Raw genomic sequence first — 22,568 nt, 5'->3', positions numbered from 1 at the left:
GCTTCAGGTTAATATTTACTCTGACATTGTACAGTGAACATAAAACAAACAAAAATAACGATTTATTTGCAGCCTTTGAGATTGTTTTAAATTGCAATTTAAATTGCATTAACGTACATTTAAAAATTCTGCACAAATTAGTGCTGACATCAGATAAAAGTAATATAAACGTAAAGCAATAGGGAAACCATGATTGGACGTTAACAGATTCTCTCCTCCAAGGTCTCTCTTGTGATATATGGGGTATTTTAAAATGTCAATGTTATTTCGTGAGCTCCATATTTTCCACATTATTTCCTGAAAACTTTCCTCATAACTTTCTAAAAGTTAGCGGTTACATGATGTGATTTTGTGGGCCAAACCGAATCACACCGTCTGTGATGTATCTTTGCCATTTAAAGAACTTAATAAAGCCAGATTTTTCAGTAATGATATTTCCCCCGGGAAAAACACAAGACCTGTAAAAGAAATCGGTCCCTAAATTCCCTTGCTGGGCTGCAGCGGCTGAAAGTGCAGCATCACAGTGGACGGCGTGTGTTTGGACGGTCCGTTGGCTGAAACCTTGTTTATATTTCCAAAGAATGTGTTTGAAAATCTAATTTATTCATTTTCTCTCGGTTTAAAAATGGGTTGAGGGAGGAGTGGGTGGAAACTAAACAGTCATCCACAGTCTGCAGACTTTATTTTGAGCGATCCAGTCAAACGTGAAGGATTTGATTTAAATCCCTCTCGTGACACATTACAGCTGCTATAACACTAAACTTCCCTTTGTTACCTGTTTGGCTCTCCAGGACAAGACAGGGAACCACACAGTGTCCTGCACTTTTAATTACATAACCTCAGTTACGACAGTCATCGTCAATTATCTTCAATTATCAGTCACGAGGCTTCTGTTTTCTGCAGGGAGGGGGGAAACGCCTCAGCAGTGAATCCAGCACATCTGTGTGCAGCTTTCTGGACACTCAAAAACATGCGCACGCTCACTTTTCACACATTCTCACACAAGTTCTGGCCCAAAAAAACACACACTTTACACACATACTTCAATAAAACTAACACATCTGTTGGCCTCAGAGGAACAGCAGGGGCCTTGAAGGGGAGATGTGCTTGACAGAGGTGTATCTGATTCTGTCTGTGCTGTGTTGTGTTTTGTTTTTCGCTGAACTTGGCCAGGTTAATTCAAACGTAAATTAAATTTCTTTGTCTCAGAGCTACAACTGCACATCACCCTATACCTGAGCAACACAGAATACCGTGTCCTTTTGTGTATTGTGTGCTGTATATTGTGTAATGTAGGATGTCTAGACTGAACTTGCAGCTTCCTACAACATCTGCAGGGAGTCAGCTCCCCGAAACCTGCAACAGACAACGAGGTGTGAAAACACGGCCTGGAAAAGCAGACTCCTTTGTCTATTGGAAGAATGCAAAATGGGGAGTTGCTCGGGTATAAACGTGGAGGGGCTCACTATGCTCTGGCTCTTTCTCGAGCTCGGATCACTCGTGTGTAGATTGACCTTTTCTTTGCGAAGAAAATAAAACCTTGTCGGCCAGCAGAAGTTCTCCATCTCATTCTTGACCAGCAGCAGAGAATTTCCACAACAATTGTCAGTGTAGAACACAGGCGTACACAAGTATGTTTCTTTCTTCATCGTCTCTTTACTCGACATCGTACTATCAAGATACTACTGTACTCCTACACCAAGGAAGCCAAGAAAGAAGAAAATGTTCCGCTCTTTTGACAAAATGCATTTTCAAATAACACAAGAAAACTAAACGTGTTTCAGCAACAGAACCTTCTGTAGCTGCATATCAAAACTGTGTAGTCTCTAGTCAGCACTAGACAATGACTCATTTATCAGATGATTGATGAACATTTTTGTATTAGCATTGATGTTGAAACTTTTACTTTACAGAATAAAGAATGAGGGGGTAAAAAAAGCAAAATGCTCTTATGATTTTCGGCTACAGAGTGAATATTTTCTGGTTTCTATGCTCCATGTAACAAAGTAATCAACATATACAAACAATCATTTTGGTTTGTGGACAAAACAAGACATTTAAGAAAATATTTTGGTAAGTGTTTCAATATTTTCTGACATGTTACAGATCAAACAAGCAATCAGGAGATTAAGTGATTATGAAAACAATATTAGTTTCAGTCCTAGTGCAGTTATATTTACAATTTACATGTAAAAATGTGATTTCCCTGACTGAATTACTTGTTTTTTTTTAAAGTAGTGTCATGTTTGTCTGTGACAGAGGACATATTTTGATTATATGTCGATTATATATAAGAATAAAGGTTATGGGCCAATGCCGGTGCTCTGGATTTGGATTAATTTTGGATTTTCTTTAAAACCAATTGCTAACCATGTGAGACAGGGATATTGGTGGCGGTTTGAGGGCTTTTTCCTACTTAATAATAAAGATAAAGGTAGAACTGTGTGCATTCTATGAATAACATCATTGCAGTAGTAGCCATCTGTATTTCTTTGCACCCTCGTATCAGTATCAGCATCAGCAAACCGAAAATCCATATCAGCCAGGTCTTGGTCACCAACATGCATCACGGCCGCCTAGATACAGGATATCGTCATATCCCTCAGACAAGGATTCAGCGATCATCTTCTGAATATTTATAACATCCACTAATGGGGTGCCCTCTCCATGGATTAATCTGAGCAATCAATAGATTAAATGAAAATCTCTCAGCATGGCAAAAAAAAGTGCTAAAATTATTCCGCTCTTCTCCGGCAGAGAGCACAGACTCAGGTCTTCCTTGTTGTTTATTTTCAACCTGAAGGCAAAATCGGCAAAAAAAAAAAAACACCACACCAGAAACACAGGGAGAAGAATTCCACCGTGGAAAAATATGCACAATAACACCGTGAGAAGAATACGCTCTCAAACAAAAGCAGACTTTCCACATGTGTGTGTTGTTTAAAGACAAAGAACAAAACTAAAAAAGAGCTCCTTTTTTTTTTTTTTTTTTTGTTAAAGCAAGATCCCGTGACAAGGTCAACAGCAGGAGGAGAAGTGTGTGTCTGGTGTAAATACTACTGGGTGTGATGTTTTCTGTATTTTTGCGTATGTGCATGTGTGTTAAGCCAAAGGGATTCCTTTTCACACCATGTCCGCTGACCATGATGTAATCCGCTGCAGAGATGGAGGGGGGGGGCGGGAAAAATCCCCGTGTCAATCATTAGTCACACAGCACTGCGGCTCCTCTTCGAGCCTCTGTGGACATTTAAACGGGTGACTGTGCTGCTCCTTCAGACGTTACCGTCCCATTTATAGATTCTTTTCTCTCTTTTTCCCCCCCCTCCTGTCTAAAAAGCACGGACAACAGCCTGAGAATCAGAAACTTATCCTCCGAGGACATTTAATCTTTCCATGTGTCCAAACAGAAACTTCTCAGTGATGGGGGGGACATAGGGCTTTGATGTAGACGCTCTAAAAAGGGTTAAATGACTCAAGCACTACCGCAATATATCAAATTACATTGGCTTCGTTTCTTGCCCACTCTGTCCAGAGGCAAAACAGATTTCTCCCCTGCTTAGAGTCAATCATAGATTTGCTTCTGTTTCGCGTGAAAAGTGACTGAACCAAATCACATCTGACAGACGGAGCCACGTGACTGCAGTTGACGCTGCTATGTACGCTCGTCATCTTCGTCTTCGTCTGCTGCTATGGCCTTTTCACAATAAAAGTAGCACAAGTATCTGGGATATTTAATAACAACACTTTTTGTCATATTTTTGGTGTCACCTCTGAATTTTGATGTCACAAAAAAAGCTTATCTTTCTAGATTTTTGGATGTAAGACTGAAAACAGACAAGTTTTCATGATTTATTTGTTATATGGTGCAAATAAACCAGAAGACATTTAAAGGTGCCATATGTAAGAATGTGGCCAAAAACGGTTACTACGTTCAAATTCAAAATACCAAGGTCTTTTAGGTTTTCGTTTTCTGACGTAACTGGCAACCCGTGGTTGCTCGGCAGCTGAGACTCTACTGACTGCAATGATTGGTAGACGGCGGTAGGTGGCGCCACATGCCAAAAACATGATTTCAAAACATAAACATGATTTGCAGTCTGCAAAAGATTTTTTTTAATGCAAATATTTTGGCTGTACTGTTGTTGTTTGTTATATGAACATTATTCCTGAGTCTCTGTGACATATTAGGAGGATTTTATGGCCAGTTGCTTTAGATTTATTACATAATGCACCTTTAAGAGTTAAATCAGAAAACAATACCTAATCAAAAGAGTAAATAATAATAATACTCAGTTAAGTGAATCATTGTTTCTGCCTGAGAATGGACACAAAGCAGCAGCTCTGAGTTACCCTGATGAAGGCAAAATGTAAAATGTAAATAAAGCACATTCATATAGTGGTTTAAAAGGCAGTGTGTCACATTTAATCAAAGACAGAGTTCATAGTGGAGGAACAGGATCTCCTGTTTACGTGGTAAACATGCCATCACCTGTTATGATAGTGTGTGTTGCCGAAGAAACAGAGGAACTTATTTTTATCATTTTAAAACAAACTGTATGTTTGATTTCATTTCAATTTTGTCTTTTGTGCGATACAAGCCTTTGGAATAATTTAGCTAGAAATGCAGACTGAAAAAACCTTGCAATCAATAGAGTTATAAATGAGTTTTTTCAGAATTAAACTGAGGAGAAACAACAGTTTTAGTTATGAAAAAGCCACCGGCAACACATGTTGACTTTAAATCACCTATAAACTCTGAATTAAGAGAATTATTGGAGCAAATAACTATTTTTTCCATATGATAAACATTTAAAACGAAATATCTATAGGATAGATTGTCAGGTAAATAATCTACACATATCACTATGGGTTCAAACTAATTGTAAATCAATTTTTTTTGAAAGATAAGCGATGGTGACAATAGTCTGAACATGTTACTATCACAGGTTGAGACCACATTGTCCCGCTGAGGAGCCCTGGGGGTAAAAGGTCAGCATTTCTCAGCTTACTACATCCATACACCATGATACCGTTGATCTATACTGATACAGGTTTAGCCATTACATTAGAGTGTGTGTTTCTACGCACGCATGTATGGCTTTGTAGACACTATGAGCCTATAGTATACGATGAGAGTCGAAATATGAAGCCCCGTGTCACGAGAGTCAGGGCTCGAGTTTTTGGCAACAAGTGGGCTGCAGGCGACATCAATAATGGACGACAGAGAAAGGGATTAGGCAGAGTGGTGCATGCACACGTGCAAACTTGCCCTTTTAACGGTCACTCGGAGTGCATGCGCACACAGCTCTGCGTGTGTATGAGACGGTCAGCTTGTTTTCCAAATGTCCATATTTTGCATTTTTGTGTATTCATGGCCGCGGCTGCGACACAGCAGGAAAAAGTGATGTATAACAGAGGCGTTACAGAACAAAGAGGTAATTAGACTGCGTGGAAATGCCTATATTATTCAAATGAGGATGAAAGTTTCCTCGGGCTTACACACACACACACACAAACACAGAGAGAGGGAGATGCAACAAGGCAGGATACTGTATACCGTTTTTCACAGATGTGACGAGAGAAAATACTTCTTGGGTTGTCACTTCAAGCCAATCACACCACTTTGCCCTGAGCAAAGCGCTGCCATTTATAGGTCTATTAAAGTGGGCCAAAAGAGAGAGCTGCGACGACAGTGACACAGGCAGAAGCGTGAAAGTGGAACAATGGAAGAAGACAAGAGAGGAGGGGGAATAAAAAAAACTGAAACGGTTAAAGAGTGAGCGAAAGAAGCAGATGAAGAAGCAAATCCTACAATAAAAGCAGCACTTCATGTTCTCTCCCACCTACTGTACGTTCACACACTTGCTACGTTTACATGCACACTTTCATCAAGCTTGCGGCCTCCATAGGTGGCGCTGTTTCTCTCTATAACTTAGTGTTATTGAATCAGTTTCCTGTTGACCTGCACGTCACCGACCTTTAACACAGATGCATGTATTCAGAAAAGTAAACGTTAAAGCTCACATAAGAGTGGTCCTGTTGCACATATATGTTAGTTATGGAGGTCTACTTACATATATGAACTTGTTTTTATGGTCAAAAACCTCCTAGTTGCTGGAAACGAGCCGATAGAACTCTGTACTTTTTGTCAGCCGCGCTATTTCAGACATAAATCTCGCCTGAGAAGACAGACTGTGTTGTGATTGGCCAGAAAAATTGGCCCCGGAAATGACATTCGGCACACAGTAACCGTGTTTGGGTCGAAAAAATATTTCTATATATCTATCTATCTATATATATATACACATGGTTGTAGCTTTTGAAAATGGGAAAACGTGAGCAATTGACGGCAGTCCAATTATCGCTATCGCTAAGTATGCTAACGTCATGATTAGTTCTTGGAACTTGCTATGCTATGATTGACATTGGGGGCGCCTTTGTTCGGCTCGCTCGTGGGGGAAAACTTTTGGTGAGAGATGTTACTGTCCTGCTAATGTTGTGAGTTTCGTGGCCTAAATATAAATACAGTCAAAATACCATTACAGGGTTCTAGCTAGCGCATGATGGCGTATCGGCCAGTTTTGCTACCATGCGCTAGCTAGAACCCTGAACTCACTTTTTTTGACGAATTGTGAGGCCGCCCTTGGCAAACATGACCCTCCCATTTAGACAAACAGAAAATTGCACAACACGAGAGTGGTTGTTACGTTGCCTCGAGCGTTGGCTACATGTTAAAGTTACTGTATTAATTCTCACTTAAAAGAAGTGCTTGCCCACAGGCTACAGGTTGGGGAAAACGCTAGAGAGTTTTATTCCTCGCCTCCTTCTTCTGCTCCCGGGGAACATTCGTAGGAGGATAATCGGGCCGAGAGCGGCTGGCTTGGATTCTGCCGCCTGTCAGACGGAAAGAGGGGTAACAATGGACTGAAACAGAAAGACGGAAAAAAGGGACAATGCAGCCGGGGACAAAAGGCTTTTAAAATTCTGACTGAGTGTGAAAAGACCCCAGACTTGTGCAGTTTCCCATTCACGTTTCTATAAAACCTCACATTCTGATTCTTCGTCCCTTTTAAACTGGAGCACATTCGAAATAATCATGATTGCGTCTGAGCCGAGAGGCAGCAAATTAAAATCCTGAAGATAACGGAGAGAGACTTCCGTCTGGTGATGTGTCTGATATGGGTTTTTTTTTCTTTTTTCTTCCAGACATTTCTCAATGAACTTGGAAATCAGTTGTCATGGGCAAATTGGGCTTAAAAAATCAGCCCCTTTATTTTGTGCGGTGAGCTCCAGGCTGAACAGGGCTGAGTGAAAGAAGCAGGAAGAGATGGAGGAAGAGAGAGAGAGAGGGTCAGGGGGATAGAGGAAAGGATATTAAGTGACATAAAAGAGATATCACAGAAGGAGGGATGTTACCGAAGGGCATTGAGGGAAAAGACAGAGGGAGAGAGAGGAGCTCGCAACATGAAATCTGATATTCCCCTGGAGCCTTCAGTTATCCAGTCCCTCTGCAACAAGCGGCTCAACAAACAACAGCCAATAAAAAGGAGCTGGAGTCAGAGAAAGCATATGGCGAGGTGATTTTTTTTTTGTTTTTGTTTGTTCGGACACAACAAATTCAGCTTCTCTAAATGAAGTTGGGTCGCAGACATTCTTTCTCCTCCACTCTGGAGTGAAATAGCAGACAGCATGCTCTGATCAGTCCTCAGCCAATTTACTCACGGGTTTGACAGTGTTTTCATAGCAAAGCTTCACCTATCACCTGCACGCTACACACACACAAACACACACACACACACACCTCCACCTGGAACAGCCTGGACAGCCCTGAACCATGTACCATTTATGGAGCAAAGCATCCAGCTGCCCAGTGCAAACAGAGTCCAATAACAAAGAGCCTGGAGGAAGGTGAGAGATGGAGGGAGAGAAAGAGAGAGGAGGTAATGGGCCCAAAGGAGGCAGAAGGTTATGGTAGAAGGAGGATTGTCTGGCTGTAAATAGTTCTTTGTTTTGTGTGTGCGTGTGTGCGTGTGTGTGTGTGCGTGCGTGCAGGTTGATAAAAACACCTGAAGGCTTTCCATCATTATCGTATAGTATGTAATCTTTTTCATGAAACAATTGTAATGTAAATAAACATTGGAATTTCATCAGATTGTGTTAGACATACTTAAAAAACATTATATACATATATATATATATATATATACGTATCTATATATACGTATATATATATATATATACACACACATATATATACACCCATATATATACAAACATATATGTATATACATCCACGTGCATATATACACATATATGTATATATATATACATATATACACGCATATATGTATATAAACACATATATGCTTGTATATATGTGTATACATATATACACATATATGTGTATACATATATACATACAAATATACAAATATGTGTATAGATATATGTATATACATATATGTATATACATCCACGCGTATATACATATATACACATATATGTGTGTATATATATATATGTGTATATATATATATATGAATATAGTTTATGAATATATTCTACATATTCATCTCATTTCAGGTTCTTCGTACAGATTTTAAGTTTTAGTCCAAATGTATTTCTTTTAAGTCAGTCAAAACCCCAAGATCACGCTGATTCCATACATTTGATAAAATTAGGGGTAGAACAAAAGCGCGGTTCAGTGATTTATCATCGTCCTTCCTCCCGTCCTGTTTAAGTCTAAGTCTCACTCGTGCAATACGATCATTGATACACCAGGGTGCTTAAGAGAACCTTGGGTGGAAATTACCTGGCTGAAAAAGAGACGTTTACAGCGGAATAATGGCGGAGTAATCTATGTTAATAGACACATTCAAAACATAAACTTTCTGCACTTTGTTATCTGTGTTGTAAATAAATAGAGAAATCCTGCTATCACTATATCAGAGAATCGTCACATCGTGATATTATTGGTATCCAAGCGCATTTATTTATGAGAGAGTCAAGAGATAAGTCGGTCCGGGCATGTGAGTGCTGTGTGGCAGAGGGGAAAAAGGACAAGGTGTCTCATCCTGTGGCTTTTCTTTCACAGCTTCTAAAAACTAATAAGGTCTGAAGTGCATCCTCTCTCTCCCTTCTGCAGCCTTTCGGCTTCAACGTGGAAATGACTGCAGGCGCTTTTCTGTCCCAGCAGGAGCTCACTGATCAACCCCCGTGCTTCTCCTCTAGCAGATGAAAAAAAAAAAAACGAGGTAGTACCCACAGTTAAAGCTCCGCACTACGAGCTCCTGAGTATTTAACAGTGAAAATGTTTGAACCATCAATGTCTTTGGTGGACGATTGCCCAGAATCTGTGCCCATGAGCAATTGTGAGCACACAATGAGCCTTCTCTGCTTCCGCTTCGAGAACTATTGTAGTATTAAGGACCACGCAAAGACGCTCGTTGCTGTTCATAAGAGCTTATTTTTTTCTATTTTGAAGTATGCTCAATACACAGCTGTTATCACAAAAAACACCTTCCACCAACTGAAGACTATTTATACTCATTTGTAGGCACAAATGCTGTTTACAGCCGCTTCATCCTTTGAAATACCCTTTATTTCTTACTGTTTGAAACCAAAACACAAACAAATATCAAGGACATTCAGGAAGTCAAGGACACAGAATAATACTATAAACACCTAGGTTAACCCTAAGTGAGCCATAATCCTTACCACTGATAGTAAGCCTGGGTTAACTATATGAAACTCAACAAAATCTAATTTTCTTTACATTATAAGCTTTTAATTGTCGCTGTCCAACCACACATATGGACAAAAAGACTCAGAATCCACCCTCAAATAAAAAGACACAAAGGTGATGCAGGGTAAGTAAAATCAGAAGCAGCTGGATGGATGAAGCATAGATGGAGAAAAGGTGATACGGGGGAATAAAGTGGGAAATGGGAAAGAAGAGAAATTAAGTGGGAAATCATAGTGCATGTGCTATGTAATCAAATAAACTTAACTTCCCTAACATTTACATACACATTATTTACTTAGTCGACCTCACGGCTGGCCTCATACTGAAACATGCCAGCTGAGGCTTGTGAATGACGATAATCCTATGTGTAATATATAGGACATCGTGCATTGGCGCTGTAATTAGTAAACTGATGGTAATAATGTGATGGTCGGCCAGTTTCTAATTCCCCGACTAAAGTTAGGGCTCATCGATGTTGACATGATGAAAGTTGCACTTTAATTAAACACTTTTAAAAAACAACAAGACGTATTGTGTCAAAAATGACAAAACTGAATCTTAACTGCAGCCTGAACCCATGTTGTTCAGGAGACTGTCTCTCTCTCTCTCTCTCTCTCTTGCTTTGCACGTCTTAAGTGTAAATATTTATTCATTCAATATTTGCACAGCTAATGCATTTCTGCACTACTAACCTGCCAAGGTTATTTTTCCCCTGCCCTTCAGACCCTGACATGGTCTGAAAATACATACTCGATAAAATACATTAAGTGCTTTTGTCAACACAACACAACACAACAGCAATGGTGCACAAATTTGCACACAAGAGCCAAAAACACTGGATTCTACGTGTCCCATGATGCACCGAGTCATGTGGTTTGAGTTGTGTCATACTTCCTGACTGATGAAAGTGGGTGACGACCCTTTAATGTCTCAACAATAGCCACCAGCACTGCGGTGTAGGTCTAATATGAATCTTCATGGACGCCATATTTCCTTGTGGTCTTAACCAGAAACCAGGTCTTTCTTTCCATCCTCCTCCTCCTCCACCTCCTCCTCCACCTCCTCCTCCCCAACTGATTAACGGCCTGTGTGCAGCTAACCTAGAATACATAGAAAACCAGAAAACACACACACCAGCGAGTATTTACACTCAGAGGCCAAAAAGGCCTGTGGTGAGTGGTTAGCGGTGAAGGCTAACTAGCGCAGTTTCCGTGCACTGTGGCCAACCCAGAGGACGGTGCTACGGTGAGCCAAGATGGCTGCCGTTCAAAGATTGGAACAAGTCACCAGAATTTATGCGAGATATTTTCCACATTTGTTTTCTTTCTTTTTTTCTTTTTTTTTGTTGTTGTTATAGAGCTGTTGGTCACCAGAGGAAATATTGTGGTTGGATGCTTGGCACGAGGGCAAAATCAAAAAGAGGAGAGGAAATAAATAGAAGCAGGGGAAGAGTTATTACTCTTTAGAGGGCTGCGAGTGTTTATGAGATTATATTAGCACTGTCCATCCACAATGTTCAGTGAGGACCAAGCAATCTGCTTTATCTGATGCCTACGACTGTCCCCAGGCCAGTACGTTTACATGCACAGTTGAATCAGGCTATGGCCATAGTCCGACTAAGACAACTTGCGGTGTCTGAGTTTACATGCGATTTATTGCCGTATCCATGGGTGTCGCTGTATCTCTATAAGCTGATGCATATTGAATGGATCGTGCTGTGGTTCTGTATGTTTCGTACCTGCTGTTGTTGATGTTAATCATGACACAAATTAGATTGAACATGGCTCTTGCCGCCGCAGCAGTTTACGTCGTCTCCTTCTACCTCTGGGTGAAACACAGGAACGACATGTTGGTGCATGTGCAGAATGCCAAGTCTGACTCCAGTCCGACTAAGCATGCAGCAGTAATCGGACTATGAATCACATTATACAAGTATGTTAGTCCAAAAACTAAATACGGAGCTAGTCTTAGTCGGACTAACACACCTGCATAACGCGATTCATAGTCCGATTACTCCTGTATGTATACACCTCGTCGGACTGGAGTTCTGCTCTCTGTGTTTACATGATATTAAGAAAAACTGAACTTCTAACATGCATTTAAACGCACCGATTAACATGTATTTATTTCCTGGTGACTTACTAACCTTAACCATAACTACTACCTACACAACCCTATCCTACCTAACCCTAGGAGGTAGTTCTGCTTAGGTCCACTCAAACCTCGCAGGAGCAGAGCAGGCTTTTCACTTTCTCAAGAGAGGAAGTTTTCTCCCTCCACGATAACTCATCCCAGCAAAAACGGAACAAAGGGGCCGTTTTGTGCCGCCACAATTGATCCGAGCAGGTTGCACCGGCCCATAGAAAAAGGCTGAGCTGAGAGCACCCAGCTGGCAAGAAAAGCAGCGCCCCCCCCCCCCCCCTCACCCTCCCTTTATTTCACCTCCTTCCTCTTATCCTTCCCATGCTTCTCGCCTCTCATTCCCACCACTCAGAGCCTGATTATGAGCCTGCAGCTCCTGTGTGCCGGCTGAGGTAACAGAGGCTTTCACTGCCAAACTCACTCAGCAGCGCACACTGAACAAGCCTTTTTAAGAGCTACAGTCACCCTCCTCCGTCCGTCCGTCCGTCCGTCCCTCCCTCTCTCCCTCTCTCCCTCCTTCCCTCAGTGTGAAAAAGGGGTCATTGTGCCACACCGGACTACTGTAAAACATGCAGCGCAGGCCTGACAAAATGTGTCTCAGTGTGTGTCGTGAGCTGTTCTTACCCATCCTTCTTTTTTCTTTTTTTTTTCATCCTCGCCCACCCAACTCTCCACACACACACACACACACACGGAAACAGATGCCGATTCACATGGTGCAAAGGACTCGACAACAACAACGCACAAGGCTCAGAGGTTGAAGCAGACTCAGAGCCCTCCCTCACAGGCCGTCATCTCCACGATTCAACTCTTAATTCTGATTTCCTTAGAAACGGGAAGCAACAAATACACAATTTCACCAATAAACACGCTGAAAAACGCAGACCGACATCAATCGGAGAAGTTCATCGTCCTTTCACCGCACAATCACTCACTGCCAACAAGGTGAAATTCAACTATTTTTGAGGACAAAGGACGTTCAGCATACAGTGGTGTAGTAGAAGTAGTAGTAAAATCACTTTTGTCTTTGTTTCAACTTATTTTAAGAAGGATCAATGACAGGGTTGCACCAGCTTTAAATGCTTACGCGGCGTGAAACGAAGGTTATACACGTAGCTCATATACATTTTAGCTCCACCCATCCATCCGTTTGTAGACGCTCTGTGTACAGATTCTTTTAAAAGGGGTAGAGTGAAGTGTAAGGACTATCTAGACTGGGATTTTTTCCCAGATTAGCATCGGTTCGCACATTGTGTCGTTATGCTGACCGCGACAAGACTTGCCAACAGTTTTGTGCATATACCATAAACAGGTCCACCAGTATTCCTATAGGTGTGGAAGACGCGTCTCAGATTTGCAGCTCTGCAAACAGCTGCTTAATAATACAACTCAGAATAACGATAGAACAGCTGACAGCAGGTTTTTTTTTTATATGATGCCATTTTGAATCTCTGGCAAAAAAATATGTTGAAGTTGCTTAAGTATCGAGTTCTTGATCATCATTTTATAGGGTTAGATATTAACTACGAGTGCTTCTAACTCATGGTAACTACTAAATGTTTTGAAATAATCTACTTATTCTCTATTTAAGTAGAAGTGTGTGTGGTAAAAACCATTTGAATTCCATACCAAGTAAATCTCAACTCTGTAAAAACCTTTTTTTACATCTTGATAACTTAGTCTATCCATGACATCTACCTTTTGTACTCTAGATTCAATTTTAAAAAACTCTACAACAATAGGTCATTTAAAAAAAAAAGAAAAGAAACATCATTAATCTATAAATAAAGCAGAGATAAATATCCCTTGAGGAGAGGAAGGAAGGAGAGTGCGGGACTTTGTACCTGCCTAAAATTAAATCCGCTGACAGGACCCGGCACAGGGAGGTGGAGGCTTCCTGGTGGACAATAAAACCATTGAAGCGTCCCACAGGCCCCCGTCCAGCTTTGGCATCGCTGCCCTCCGAGACGCAAACCCACAGGTATTCACGGGTTGTTTAGATTCAAATAAATCAATGGAAACAGCTTTTGGAGAGAGAGGGACATGGCATTTTTTTGGTTACCACCCGTCATTACATAAGGGGAGTGAAAGCTCCCTTTATTCAGTTCACTGATCTCACTAAAAACTTTCAGAGGGTGAAACTCGCGTGTGGTTCCGTTCGGTGGATTCTCGAGCCAAGGCCAAACTTGACTGTTGACACTGCTGAGCCTCAAAGGACGAGCGTTTTTATCGGTTAAACTCCATCTTATCTGAGTGAATATTATTATTCACTGTTATTTCTCTACTGCCTGCGTGTGAGAAACGTTTTTGATTGATTTGCTGGTTTCATTTTACTCCTCCTCTGTCCACAGTGTGAAATTCTGCCGTCTCTTTAAGAAAGAAAAAACATTTGTTTGATGTTTTATATTTTACGAGACGTGTCTTTACTATTCCAGAGCGTGTTTTTTTTTTTTTTTTTTTTGCAGGAAAGATAGAGGTAGATATAAAAGAGACGCGCGCCAGTCGTCTCAGCATGAATGATCAAATACTCGATGTTACATCGCCGCGCTCGTGCTTTTTCAATCTACATCAAAAGTGAAAAGTTGGCAGCTGACGTTTTTCTGCCTCCGAACCTGTTTCGCTTTTTCTTTTTTTTTTGATTTAATGAGCCAAGAAGAATCCACTTGCCAAGTGTCTCCACATTCCCATTTACTGACACTCAAGGGAGAAATCTTCATTTTATACTTTCATTCATTTTTTGCACTTTCGCTGTAAAGGGGGTCCTGGTAATCTCCGCCCAGCGCGTTAACTTTGGATCCCCGAAACCTCCTCCTACATTAGATCAACAAAACGCACGATGAAAGCAAGGAAACACGGTGTCTTTAGACACAACTGGCACACAAAAAAAACAACAATCTGGACATCATCTCCAGCTACAACACAGGAACTCGTACGCCAACACCTTTCCCTGAAGGCAAAACAGCCTCAAGGTGCACATCGAGTGAACATCGAGCACGTGTGTCTTTGTGTGTGTGTGTGTGTGTGTGTATTTCTGTTACGCAACGGGAGAGTTCTTCCCATCTGTGCCTCTCTGCAGCCCCCGCATCCCTGACCAATGAAGCGAGAAACGACAGCTCTGCCTTGCACTCTGCCTCCCTCAGCCTTCCTCCTCACAACACCCTCCCACTCTTCATTATCATCATCATCATCATCATCATCAGTCGCCCACAAAAAAAAAAGAAAAACACACACTCTTAGCTCCTCGTCCTTTACTAGACTTTCTCTGACGCTCTAGACACAAACACTACGGCTGAACGATTAAGAGAAATAAAATACCCAACTGCATTTGACATATTCTGTTTTTAAGTCAGGAAATATTGCCTATGGTGCAGGTGTGAAACATTATCACATATACGACCACACTGTAATGCAAGAACAAGCACTTTTATGTATTATAGCTGCGATTAATGATTATTTTCAGTATCAATATTTCAGTAAGGCCGGACTTATCGCGTTCCATTTGTATCGCGCCAAATCACAACATACATCATATCAAGACACCGGGCATAGACGATGCAGAGCAGAGAAACCCAACGATTCACACGATGAGCAAGCACTAGGCATCAGTGGGGAGAGAAAAACTCTCTGACAGAACCAGACATGGTGGTTTGCAGCCATCTGCCTCGACCGGTTGGGGTGAAAGAAACAACTGTATCAAGTTATGAGTTTATACAGGACAGTTAGAGTCAGTGATGACGTGTTTATAGAACTATGATATCATTTATTTAAGCATTATTTTACTGATATCAACTTTTAAATATAGCATAATAATAATTGTGATGACATACATCCATCCATTATCATACATTCCCACCTTTCTGTTTATACTAAAATAAAGGTGAACGTCGATCTACGATTTCACTTATATGCGTCGTCTCCGAGCGATGTGTCGTACATGTGTGGACTTCATGCAAGTTTCTATGGTTACCATCTTCTTCATCGTCTCTTGTGAACAACATCAACAACAACAACAACAATGTGCCACCAAACGAATGCAATGTTTCAGATACTCGTGAACTCAAACTGAAGTGTTAGCATTCATCCTCACATTGTCCACATTAGGACAAAAACGTACGCCACAAGTAGTCACGCATTTAGCGTAACTCTGACCGCACGCGGACACGGAAAGAATGACCCAGCCTTTACGTTGTTTCATCCAGAAAATGCCACAAAACGTTGATTAGCGTTTCTCCGTCCTCAAAATGACAACGTCCATAAATCTTTAATTGTGTCCAAACACCAAAGATATTTAGTTTGCTGTCATGATGGAGCAACTGCTTTTTTGTTAAATTTATTCTTTTATCAAAAACACTTTATTTAGTAAATCCATTTCCTACTGATTCAGCCCTAACAATCAAAAACAGAACAATTAAATGGCAGCCTTAACTTTTTTCTCACTGTATTTTCTGGTTTCTTTGCTCCGCGTAACAAAGAAATCATTAAAACTTAAGTTCCAACATCTTCTGTCAGTTTATGGACAAAACAATCACTCAATCGAGGGAAAAATCGTTAGTTGCTTGATTTGAAAACGAGCCGTTACACACAGACGAGGCTTCAAAAACTATGCAACATCCATCGTTACGTTCGCCTTCGCTGTCATCATCGCACCCATCTGCCCCGATCTGAAATGCAACACCGCGCTGCAGGGTGTCTAACCAACAATTTTACGTCTCGTGTTAAAATTCCAGATAATCCCACTAAGTGCATCACTGTCTAACCCCCTCTGCTCCGTCCGCCCGTCCGTCCTCCACCTCCGTCCCTGCTCTTCCGGCTCGCCTAACTCCCCACGGTGCTCATTGTTGTGGAAAAGATGATAAAACAAAGACAGCACAGACACTGCGGTGATAATCCTAAACACAGCAGCTGGGAATTAGCCACAGCCAACGTTGCTACAGGACTCTCTCACGCTCCTGCTTTGGTCTGCCACACGCGCTCCGACTCATTGTCGGAAGCACAAATGTTAGCACGGCGCTAATTTGTTGACGCCGATTACCTGCCGTTCGGGGAGGGAACGGTAATTAAAAGACAAGACGCCGATCACGTTTCACCACAAATATGTCACAGATGGTTTTCCAGACAGGAGGAGGAGGAGGATGACAATGATGATGATGATGATGATGATGGTGCACTTTGACCAGAGCATCCTGTCTGGAAAAAAAACATTTTAGTGGATCCCTCCAGGGCCAACGCTGTGTCAGTGGTTGTATTCAAATAAATGAATTATAGATGCACCGAGACCTCCTCTGTTCAGGATATTTAGGCAACGTGCGGTATATCGGGTGTCAGACAGTAATGCTACCCAGAGCGATGGTAGCAATACCTCCAGGAGTGAGTCACAAATGATAATAGCACAACACCGTGGAAGTAAGACATGTCTTTGTGCAGGTCTGTCTCACAGGCAGAGGTCACTCCGTCTGTGTGCTGCTTCGATAGCGATTCGTTGTCTGTAGTAAAAAATGTGAGCGATAACGTGGACGCGTTTTAAAAGTAAAAGTAGGAAAAAGACGAGTGAAATTGGCAGATACGGCCGTGATGCTGAGCAATCGCCACTTTTTAATCTGTCGTCCTCCTCCTAATCCTTTAATTCTCTTTCTACTCCTCTCCACTTTCACCATCTGACTTCCCCCCCCCCCCGCCTTCTCCTCTCTGTCCAGTTCATCCTGGCACCAGAGCAGGTGTGTGTGTGTGTGTGTGTGTGTGTGATGATGCCAGCACTCTGCCTGCCCGTCTGGTCCAGCAGAGACGCCAGTCCTGAATCTGTTTCAATACAGTGACGCCACTTTTCAAAAAAATGTACAGTACTGCTGCAAACTTCCATCTTACTAGACAACGTGCCATGTGTCTAAAAAAAACAACAACAACAACAGCCAAGACGTGAAATATTTGAACTGCCACGGCAGTGTGTGGTTTTTCGCTCTTGTGAGGGTGGCACGGCTTCCGCAATGGAAAGTTTTACAGTAAACTAAACCCCATACTAATGTGGTTCCCGCAGCAACACACTGCACTGCTGTTGTGATTGAGTCCGGCAGTCGGACGAGGCCAGGTCTTCTGCGCCAAGGCTTGGACATCTATCTGCCGTTCTATTACAGGTGCCACAGTTTAGTGGTTAGATAAGACTGCAAATAACTGTTCAGAGAGAGACGTCTGTACACTGGGCTTGTGTTGACTTACAAGCAAATAGCTGCAGACAAGACAGACGGACACCTGTGATTGGAATTCCATACTCGAGAGCAGCAGGAGTCGTCGTCGTCTGAGAATGAGCTAGACCTGAAGTTTCAGCTCAACCTGACCGCATCTTATTGTTCACCCACCCAACTGACATTCCAGGAATAAGCAGAGGAGGATCTTTCATCCGTTCTCCCACGCAGGGCCTTCCAAAGGACACCCTAGTCCTGTGTGTTAGCGTGCACACAGAATTAATCATTTGAACATTCTGTTGCTTTGTGGTTTTAGGGGGAAAGAGGCTACAATTGCAACAGAATAGACGCCAAAAAAACAATTCCAGGGTGATTAAATTACACACTCATCCCGACTCATTCTCTGTTGCCCACACACAACCGGACACGCTCTCATTTCCACTTTGCCCTCACCAAATATTAAAGAAAACACAACTCACCTAGGTGGTCTCCATGGTAACTGTTGTCATGCGATGTCCTTCCATGCTGCAAGAGGTCGTGATGGGCAGCAGGTGGCCAGATTTGACCGGTCTTGCGAACGCTCACGATAGTGGCCTCGGACATGACCACGTGGCCTCCCTGCTGCCGGTGGTGCCGCTTCTGAGACTGCGGCGTTGGCGGGCTGCTGCTGTCCAACGAGTGCTGGGAGTTTTGGGAGTTCTGCGACGGCGAGCGGCTCTTCTCTCTGAAGGGCCTGCGGAACGCCGTGGTGGGGCTGGGCGAGACGTGGCTGGACTGGCCCGAGGAGAAGTCCTCCTCGCTGGACGTCAGGTTCTCGTTGGAGCTGCAGTCCGGCGTGTAGCCGCCGCCGCCTCCCACATCCTCAAAGCTACCAGGGGAGTACGAGCGGCGAGGCCAGGTCAGGAGGTGGTCATCTCCTCCTCCGTGGTCTCTCATTGTGACTCCACTACCGACTCCACCGCCAGCTCTGCCATCTCCACCGCCACCTTCACCCATCATCACCCCACCGACGTAAACACTGGAGTAGGCCTGAAAGTCAGAGGGCTGCCACGGTGGGGGTGGAGGTTTTCCACCGTTGGCCCTCCCTGAATGTCTCTGATTGGGCTCGCCATCTTCGTACTCTGCATCGTAGCCACACGTGCTCTCAGTGGATCGTCCTCTGTACACCGGCCTGGCCCGGAGCTCTCCGGCCACGGTTGCCAGGTTACCTGGGAGGGAATGAAGGGATCTCTTTCGCTCCATCTGCATCGCCTGGCTGCCCAGCGAGCTGATTTTGTCCGAGACGTCGCGGTCGTTGACCCTGACCAGTCCCCTCTCGTGGTGGAATTCCATGTTGGTGTAAAACGGCGGCGGTGGAGGTGGTGGCAGCTGCTTCTCCTGGCCTTTAGCTACATCACCACCGGAGTGGGAGTTGGCCCGTTTGATCCTCTCAAAGTTGGATCTCAGAGCGGCCACGCCGAGTCCCATACCGAGTTTGTCCTTGGGGTCAGAAGGAAGCTCCTTGTCTGGGGGTGGAAGTGTGGGCCTGCGAGGAGAGACGGAGATGCCACTTCCTCTCTGCTTGGACGGCGAGAGTCCATCCAGGTTGTCGCAGGAAGTGGACTCCACTTGCTGCGGCACCTCAAACGCAGACTCCAGGCCGTCTCCGTGGGATGCCGACTTTCTGGCAGGTGGGGGTCTGGGTTTGGTCCGACCAGATCCATCTGCAAGAGGCTGAAAGCCCCTCCGATCAACAATGCCTCCACTTACACCAACATAACCTCCACCACTTATTACTCCAACTCCACCAGTCTCCTGCATGTGTGGCTGCTGGGACAGGGACTCCGCGCCGCCCTGTGTGGTCGCAGCGGGGTCCATCCCCTCGTTCAGCGGCGTCTTCCTGAAGCCCCATCGCTGCTTGTCGTAGCTCTTCCTCTCTTTGGCCAGGAGGGTCTGCAGGTAGATCATGCGGAAGCGCTCCTTGTTCACCTCCTGCTCCAGGCGCCTGATGGACGATTTGCACTTCTCCAGCTCGTGCTCAATGCCGGCTACTGACCGTAGCTCCATCTTGGGGGGTTCGGACTCGGGGAACTGTGCTTTCCAGGCTTCAATGAATCCAACAGGCTCCACCATATTGTTCTTGATCTATTTATTTCACTGACAGACCCTGAATAGGGAGAGAGATGTGCCAAGGGCGCACAGCTCGTTCCCCCTTTCCAGTCCACTTCCAACACAGAATCCTTTATCCAACAACAGAGTCCACCTCCAGCTGCAGAGCAGTGGCAGGGTTTTTTTCTTTCTTTCTTTTTTTTTTCTTTTTTTACAGCAGGCCTGTAGGTAATCCGTGCACAAACACACAGTCTAATTGCAGACACTTGTCTTGGGTTGCGCAGTCGCAACAATGCATCCCATTCTGAACAAGAGAAACCGGCTGTTCAGTCACAGGAACACCAGGGAATGTGCGGCACAAGAAAAGGAAGAAAAAACTGGAACTAATTTCGTTTTTCATCATGCATCCTTGGCACTTTTCACGTGAAGAAATCCAAACAAAAAAAAAAAAATCTCAGCCTTGACACAATGACAGCTGCTCGTCTTTGTGACTGCTGGTGTGAATGTGAAGGGCAGTGGAAATATATAATCTAGAAGAAAGTGTTTTTTAATCTCGCTGGCTTTCACTCACTCTGTTGCTTTTAAAGGTTTCTTGGTGTTGATGAAGGCTGCGGTTCTCTCTTTACGCACATTAATCCCAGGTGCTGCTGCTGCTGCTGCTCCGGACCCAGCGCCTTTGTACCAGCACGGAGAATGGATAAAAAAAAAAAAAAAAAAAAGAGCGCACAACACAAACGACGACCTCATCAGAGTTTCTCCACAGGATCGATGCTGTAGCACCGCGTTTTTTTTGTGAGCGAATCGCAACGTTTCGTTATCCCATTTTTTTTCTCCACACACACACACGACACACTGTTGTGAGGTAATTGTGTGTGTTCTGTGTGTCTTCAGCTGAGTGAGATGCTGCTGCTGCTGCTGCTGAGAGCGCCGTTCACAGGAGCTGCAGGAGTGGGCGGGGCCACGGTGACAGTGTGTGTGTGTGTGTGCGGGTTAAAGAGACAGACGCTCCTCACCTGACCAAACACACGACCTTTACTTCCTTTCATCTTTCATGTTTTTATTAAATATTCACATCAGTGGAATAGTGTGTTTGTCCCGTGAAGGATAACATAAAAATAATAAGGAAAATCATTTATATTCCAGTCTTTATCCTGAGCCTTAATTAAGACATAATATTACAACACTGATACACATTTTGATATATATCTTACCGATTTTTATTTATTTATGTACTTATTTTGCTAATTTGAAATTGACAATGTTTATTTATATTAACTCCAATCTTCACAGAACAGGATACTAGGCTATGACGTAATCTAGTTTAGGTTCTAGTTTTATTGATTATTTCTTCACTTGTTTTATTAATTGTACACTTGCTACCCTTTCTATTCACTATTTTATGTGCTTATGCAAGTGTCGATAGTTCTTGATACATTTAGAATTATCCGTTATTATTATTAAAAAGGCAACATTATTCCTTTCTACGTCACTTGAGAAAGTTGTGACTCTTCCTGTCAGGCAAATGCTGCCACCTAGTGGAGGGTAAACGTGTGTGGCTTTTATTTAATTATAATGGTAACCAACAACACATTTGATTGCAACTGTGTAAACAAATACAGGTTATTATGCATTTTGCATAATGTTTACATATGATGGATTATGATAACATGATTCTGATATAAACTGGGATTAAGTTTGTTTACTGAACAGTGTATGTACTGTACATATACATTTGATGCTTTGTATTAAAGGTCCCATATTATATCCTGTTTCTCCAAGTTAACCTAGTTCCCTGGTGTCATAATGAACATGTCTGTGACTTGCTTTGGTCTAAATAACATAAGGATGAAGCACCACAGCAGTTCAATCACTCTGCCAAAACAGCCCTGTCCAGAATGCTCTGTTTAGTAGTATCTCTTTAGGTCCACCTTAAAAAAAAAAGTTAAACGAAACTTAAGGCACAGGAAATGACATCAGCCACAGAGGCTACTGGGAGCTAACAGCAGTTAGCATTTTGGAAAAGTGATCATTTGCAGGCTCAAGCAGGCACATTGCCTTCATATAGAACATGTATCCACTGGACAGATAAATCCTCTGAGGCTGGAAGTTTGTGTAGAACTCTGTGCTGCACTGTGGAGCCAAGAATAGAACTTTTCGCAGACTTCCTGTTTTTGGATACTGTTGCCCTCGCCGGCCCTCTCGCATGGACATAAACGGAGCTCCGCGAGACAACCATTTCAGGAATTTAGCGCATTGTGGCGTCCCAGTGAGCGCGGAAGTCAACATCGCACCACAAAAACATGAGTGAGTCATCTTTTTTCACACTTTGCTGACTGATAGGGCCTCCATAGTCCCAAATATAAGGACATAGATGATTAAAAAGTTGATTTCGCATAATATGGGACATTTAAATGAGT

The 22,568-nt window shown here is 43.0% G+C and overlaps 1 protein-coding gene across 1 annotated transcript in view; it reads right to left on the bottom strand.

The window, feature by feature from the left end:
• Positions 1-20,292, bottom strand: part of bcr (BCR activator of RhoGEF and GTPase) — a gene marked incomplete at its 3' end in the record, with an annotated part of 84,647 nt that extends 64,355 nt beyond the window's left edge. Inside the window, exon 1 of the mRNA XM_083902417.1 lies at positions 18,543-20,292. Coding sequence (XP_083758543.1) covers positions 18,543-20,175 — 1,633 coding nt within the window. The 5' untranslated portion in view covers positions 20,176-20,292. The remainder of the gene's footprint in view (positions 1-18,542) is intronic.
• Between the last annotated feature and the right edge of the window lie 2,276 nt (positions 20,293-22,568).

The sequence above is a fragment of the Microchirus variegatus genome (genome assembly GCF_963457635.1).
Source record: "Microchirus variegatus genome assembly, chromosome: 16".
NCBI classification, from domain to species: Eukaryota; Metazoa; Chordata; class Actinopteri; order Pleuronectiformes; family Soleidae; genus Microchirus; species Microchirus variegatus.
The sequence above is the reverse complement of the archived record's forward strand: the minus strand, read 5'-3'. Positions and strand labels throughout refer to the sequence as shown.